General features: G+C 38.7%; 1 protein-coding gene across 1 annotated transcript in view; it reads right to left on the bottom strand.

Annotated features, from left to right (window-relative positions):
* Positions 1–335: 335 nt before the first annotated feature.
* The window catches only part of nrsn1l (neurensin 1-like), a 62,309-nt gene continuing 55,746 nt past the window's right edge, over positions 336–6,898 (bottom strand). The window contains exons 2-5 of the mRNA XM_026300542.1: positions 6,614–6,718; positions 3,409–3,489; positions 2,531–2,683; positions 336–1,845 (exon numbers count right to left, since the gene is read on the bottom strand). Coding sequence (XP_026156327.1) covers positions 1,432–1,845; positions 2,531–2,683; positions 3,409–3,468 — 627 coding nt within the window. The 5' untranslated portion in view covers positions 3,469–3,489; positions 6,614–6,718 and the 3' untranslated portion in view covers positions 336–1,431. The remainder of the gene's footprint in view (positions 1,846–2,530; positions 2,684–3,408; positions 3,490–6,613; positions 6,719–6,898) is intronic.

Below are 6,898 nucleotides of genomic sequence, written 5' to 3'. Positions count from 1 at the left end.
AATAGTAAATTGTGTTTGCCTATACTCATGCAATAGGAAATTATATGACATTTTATGACCATTTTTATTGTAGAACCAAAAGAACCTCAAGCTTAGAAAAGTTAGTATGCATATCACAAGTTTATTTTGGTAGATTGTTTTGCACCACTGAGTGTCATTTTACTACATTATGTTCATCAAAGCCAGTAACACAACAAAAAAGTGAAACATCAATAATAACATCCAATGGAATCAGCATAGTCAGGACATTATGTTCTTCTAGTTTTATATATTTTTTTTCTAATGTGCATTTGGCTATTCAAACTAATTTAACCAAACTGGAGGGCCCAATCAAACAGATGGCCTCTAAGGTGCCAGTGCAAATTCCTCTCACCTCAGCGCTTTGCCACTTACTTGCCACTGCTGTGGTATGCCTGTAAACAAAAAATCTGATTGGTGTGAAAATAAAGAGAGGGGAAATGTGGGCCAATCAGAAGACAAGCTTTGTTCTGAATTGAAAATAGAGCACTTGAAGCCCAACTGTTGCCTGGAGACACAGATTGCAAGCAATTACAGAGCCAGATTACAGCAGGGAGAAAATAGGTGATATTGTCAATGGAGCACGAATTTGTGCATGTGTGTGGGTGAACGGATGAGTGCAGATGCATGTTACTGTACATGTGTTGAACACAGCGGGTTGAACATTAGTGCAGATACATGAAAATGTAGACAAAGAACTGTTAATGAATCTTTTTATCTGTAACCTCCTCTGCATGTGAGCACTTTCCTGTATTTCCTATAATTCCTGTATATGTATGGAAATACAGGTTTTGTAAATAATTCATGCATTGTATAGTGCTTGAAAGGGTGATATTTTACCAGTCTTACTAAATCAAACGTAAAAATACTGACTGAAATTATGACAAACCAGTAGTAATTTTGTTGTAGTTGTAGTTTTGTTCTTTCACTCAGTGAAAACGTAATAAAACATAATTTTCTATCATCAGTCATCAGGATTCTGCTCACTGTGAGTGTCTGGGTGGACATTATTCACTCTATTTTTAAAACCTAACACTAGTGCACTGCACAAACACAGTCAATGGTCAACAGCTATATCCCTGTGCTGCAGTATGAGGTGTTTGAAAAAGACACTACATCTCTGGATGAAGTCTAAAGGCTTCTATGTTTAAATTTGGACATTGGGCATTAAAAAAATAATTGATTATTTATTTATTCAGATCACATTGTGCTTTTAAAGCCTGATGGGTGTTTAAAATACCCTGTCTGTGTCTTATGTGTAATTGTAATGGCTAGGTCACAAAATTACCTCTGGTTTAACACTTTTTGTGCTAAAACAACACTTGTTGTGACATTAATAAGACCAGGTACTGTAAATGAGGCCTCCAGATAGAACAAAAGCCTGTAAACCTTGCCATCTCAGCAGGACTCTTTTTAAGGAGTGGGTTGCACATTTTCTACTTTGAAGAGTGTGGTAGCTGTATTCCCCTCCTCTACACCAGGCGGCTTAGTGATCACATCCCCTGGATCCTTAAATCCCCTCCACTTTGACCCTGGTTCGCCTCTCCTTTCTCCTTCCCCTGGTCTGTGGAACAGCCTCTCTTTCAAGTTGGCCTTGGGGATGATCCAAACAACAATCCCCATGACCACCAGAGCCAGACCCAGGCAGGAGAGCCCAATGCTGGCTGCAGTGCTGATATGCAGCCCTGTGTTGAAATTGATGGCTTGGTTGTCCACAAAGAACAGGTCTCCCTCTCCAAATGACTCAATTTTATGGGGAGTGGAGTAAGCAACTGAGAGGATGGCAATGCCTGCAGTCAGAATCAGGAGGCCGAAAGTCAAGGACACCTGGAGGGAGGCGAGAGAGAATCCTGAAGTGGTAATTTGGACTTTCCTGCTTCCCTTTTGTTCTATAGGTGCTCAGCAGTTCTTGCTATGAAAGGTCATTTTGTTATTTGCGATGGAGAAAAATCAAAATTGTGAAATGGGCAGGGGGCTTACATGCAGTCCCTCACCTTTACAAATACCACTACATCTCTGCCTGTACTTTATCATGCACAGACAACAGGCTTTCACAATTACACTAAACCACAGAAGAAGGGACTATTAATGGTCCACGTCTGTTAGTCATACAATCATATTTATACTCACAGTCCAAGGGACTGAACAAGAAATAAAGGCCAGTTTTTACATAAAGATGGTAAGATGGATGTGTGACCTTCCAGACGTCAACAGTTTATTACACTTAATTTTCTGTGTATAGCATGTATGTTTGTTTTATAGTGTACAGAAATACATTTTTACGTATGCTATATAGAAAACTCTAGCACAGATTATGAATTTACCCCTAAACAAAATACATAGATGAGCACATTCATTTAAAAAAATGGCAAAGCACCAGACAGATACAAAAAACTAATTTGTAACATGCATCAGTTCATTTGTACATGTATGGTACTGCCTAGGCCATTAGACACCAGAGTTAAAATAAAGGTGAGTAATGTAAACAGCTTGGAGAGTTGAACTGATTTACCTTCCAGACTGCTGAGTTCCACCACAGGACTGACCTCTGACTCTGGATGAACCCATGATCCTTCGAGTCCCTGTCCCACACAGAGGATGAGCACTCCTCATAGAAATGGTGCAGATAGGAACGAACCCCAAACTGAAGACAGCTAGAACCCCCCTGGAGTGATGTGACAAAATTATATGTGAAACTGAAAATCTCCAATGATCACACCTGCCCTTGCCCTCTCTTTCTGGATTGAAGAACATATGCAGATGGATAAAAACACCGCAGATTACAACCCACAAAATACAGTGTCATTTTCGACAAGGCTGTTTAAAAGTGTGTAGTGTGTAAAACAAAATTACACTCATACTACTGTATTTTTAACATTTAACTGTATACCATTTTAATAAAAACACAGTGCAATTACATTATTACTATACCTTTCAGGGAAAATGATGTCTCATTTAGAAATGAAATTGGTAGTTTTGGACACCAGTGTTGGATCTATCTAATAGTCAAAACTGATGTTACAGAAGATGTTAGACCAGCTTTTATGACCTGTCATAAACCAGCTGAGGTAATGACGATAAGTGGATGAAGCACTGGAAATGTGGGCGAAAGCTTCCTTATTATAGGGAAAGTCTGTGGTATGTAGGCTGTGAAATAAAGGAGCTTTTCCTTTGTTCTCTCCTTTTACACTCTAAGTATAGCAGGGTTTTCAGTTCATAGGTACCTAGTGTGTACAATTATTTTTAGTCTGTAATTTGTGGAGTGTAATCTTAAGAATGATCAAAAAATAAAACATCCTGTCTACATCTGCCTAATATAAAGACAAACCATATTTTAGCTGTAATAAAATCAAATAAAACTAGATCACCAGCATGGGAACTGAATCTCACCTCACTGCTAGAGGATTCTCCTCCTGAGACAGAGACACAGGCTTCGGAGCACAACGCCATAATATCTCACACCTTGTGCACCTACATAAACATACATAGGTAAAACATATTCAGAGTCCTGAACAGATTGATATGTTTGTGTGTCAGCTGCTTGGCTGCTGTGTGACTATAACACTGTTTATCTGCTGAATATGGATCTCCTTCAACAAAAGCCTGTCTAGTTCAGAGACTGGACATAAATCTTGGCCTGTGTCGTCAGGTTATTGTTGCTGCATGTGCTACTGGGGCTCTGAGGTGGCTATTAATAGATGAGTCACATATATGCAAGTATGTGCACGCTCTATTCTTCCTCATGCACACATGGACACATACCTCACTGCTGTTATTCTCCTGAGGCAGTTTAACTGATTTCTTTTGTTTTCTGCCTACAAGCAGTTTTTCTAAGCGGCCACACATGCCTGATCTCAGGCAGGACCATATGGTAACTTTCACCTGACTGCAGATAGAAATAAGCACCTGATAAACAAAATCAATAACAATCATCAGTAGAAAACATCCTGCTCAGGTAAAGTTAGACAGGATAAGTCATTGCCAAATTCTGCCAAATCAACAGCCATTTCTTCAAATCCAAGTAACTTGCACTGGTTTTCTTGCAGCTGAAATTGTGGGGCTGTATACAAAACTAATACAAAAATGCAAGAAGGTGAACACCTTATGCTAATCCAGAGAACCTGTGTGTGTGATAGCATCGACTTGAAGAAAGACTACTGAAGAAGAAATATCTAGAAATATCTAGACTTTCATTTTAATTGGCTGCTATAAATTAGCCCTGCTCGAAGAGTAAAGCTTTTATAAGCCACATTACATTATCTTTTAAATAGGGTATTGAATGTGGTTAGACTTCACCAACTAAAAGTCTAGTTTTTATGGCTTTGTTATCCCATGTTATTTTTCTCTGGGTTTCTTTTCATTATAAAGGAAATAACATGACCTTTCTGATTTTATTCAGAGTGAATGACAACACAATTAGAAGTATGAATTCAAAAGAGAAAGGGACGGGAAACATAATTTCAATGAACAGCTTCAACTTGTTATGACTTCATTTTTAACTTATAAATTAATGCTTTGACTAAATGTAATTGGGGTCTTCCATTTTATATGACCTTTTATTTCTACCTTACTAAATGTGAGAGGAAAATAAGCTTTATTACACTTATACTGGAAGCGCTGTTTGTCAGATATCAGTGTTTTAACACACGGTGCCCAAATTTCAAAGGTTTAGAATTACATGGACACTTGGCTATTTGGGTTTGTTTCTTGGGTTGTTGTGTTTGGAATCAGTATTAGTTCATGTCCAAAAAAGCTCACATGTGGTGACCATGCAGGTGAAGAAGATAAAAATGCAAATATTTAACAAAAGCCTATCAAAGGTAGGTGGTTTGACAAAATCAGCAGCTGGAGACATTGTTTAAAACAGGTGCACACACAAGCCTAGAAAATGGTAAATGAGCTGGTAGGAAACCCCCTGCTTAGTATCAAAAACACTGAGGTCATGTTCTAGTTCACTCAAACATACAATACAAAGAGAAACTGGTTGTGGACTGATGAATCAAAAATCAAAGTAATGCAAAGAGGAAAGTGAGGGTATAAAGGAACGGCTCATGACCCACATCATACTGTTTTATCTGTGTGACATGGGGCAGGTTGTGATTTCAACGTGAAAGAGCTTCATTCCTGTTACTGAAGGCCAGACTGAAGGTAGAGGGACGCCACAACAAGAGGAGCTGAAGCTACAACTCTGCAGTCACTGTTGTCTGTTGCTAGAAGGCTTCAGGCAGTCTTTGGCTGAGAAGAATTTTCTACATAAATAAAATAACAAATAGCTGTGATGATTTGGTTTGACTGCACATGTATCTGTTCAATTGTCTGTTAAAAGGGGCTATAACTCCCACACACCGTTTTTTTTATTGATGTAAATCTACTCAAACTGAAACTGAGACTTGGCACTACACTTTTATTAGTATTGATAATTTGATGTCAAATTAAATATGTTGAAGAACACAAATGTATCCAAATACTCTTCAGATACTCATTTTAATGGTTTAAGCACACATAATACCTTGAAGGCTTTTGACCTTTGTATACTTTTACTTAAATAAAGACTAAGTGATTTGGAGTTGGCTGGCCAGTATTGTGAAGTGGGTACACAAAATGTATATACAGTACACAGTAAACTGCTATTAATACTAATGTAATTTCTTCTTTGATGTGGCTTATAATTATTGCTTCTGCATTTTGTTTTCTTGACCTAAAAAATACTCAGTGGTTGCAAACAATCAAATACATTTACTGAAATACAATAGTTATGTGCTATTTAGAGGTACTTGTATTATTCAGCACTTTAGTATCTGCATTTTATGCTAATAGTCTACCAGATCTCAGTGGACACTCATAATGTGTTATGGTGAGTACTAGAGAATGCAAAACACCTGTATAAAAAACTCCATTTACGTTGAATTGCAAAGTCTTTGTTAAGTTTACAATTGAATCTGACGTAAAACACAAGGTTTACTCTGATTCTAAACAATCAAGTATGTTTGAATCAATAATCTGCGGCTCTCTGCAGCCAACATGGTTTAACATTTTTGCCTATTGGGCTGATGTGAGGAGCAGTAGTGCTGTTACAGTAGAAAAAAGGTAAAGTAAAGTAAGTAAAATAAATAAATAATAAAAAAGCTATGGTATCTGACTGTTGAGCCACAGCGCTGTCCATGGTGCTGGGAAGTTTGCCCCAACTCTCCTCCCAACTCACGGGCGAATTAGATTCACGACAGTCGAGTTTAAAAGTGCAGCAAATACAAATGTGATCGTCAATTTGTTTAAAATAGTCTGAAACGCCTCCGGTGTTTATTTCCTGCTAGTCACTTACAGAAGATTTATGATTTCATTATTCTGTTTTTATGCTGCTGTCTACAATAAAAACGGGGGGACATCAGCACTGGACATCTGCAGTGAGCGCAGACATACAGTAACCTAACTGCCAGCTCCGGTCACCACTGAGTCATCGCGGCCACGCAGTCCCTCAGTCCATCTCACACTTTTTTCATCTACATCCACTCACTTTTTCATTTCCTCCCCCACCCGCATCTGCAGCCTCCTCTTTCACTCCAACCGAGTTCAGAATCACTGAAGGAGTCGGTCTTACCGCCCTGGCCGGAGCGCTCGCTCTTCTCACTGGGGATCCATGTGCCGCCGGACCGATGGATCCTCTAACGCCACTGCTGCTGCAGCTGCTGCTGATGTGAATCAGCTGAACCGGAGACACCGAGCATGCGTGTAGATGGCGACAAAAAAAAAAACAAAAAACAAACAAAAAAAACCAAACATGTCCATTATCGACAAGATATGACTTCTGGTGACCCATGCCCTTTTTAATTATTCAGACAAATCCAAGTTCAAATTTCATCCATGCAGTTAAGTAAGGACGTTA

This window comes from Mastacembelus armatus, chromosome 11 (genome assembly GCF_900324485.2).
Source record: "Mastacembelus armatus chromosome 11, fMasArm1.2, whole genome shotgun sequence".
NCBI classification, from domain to species: domain Eukaryota; kingdom Metazoa; phylum Chordata; class Actinopteri; order Synbranchiformes; family Mastacembelidae; genus Mastacembelus; species Mastacembelus armatus.
The sequence above is the reverse complement of the archived record's forward strand: the minus strand, read 5'-3'. Positions and strand labels throughout refer to the sequence as shown.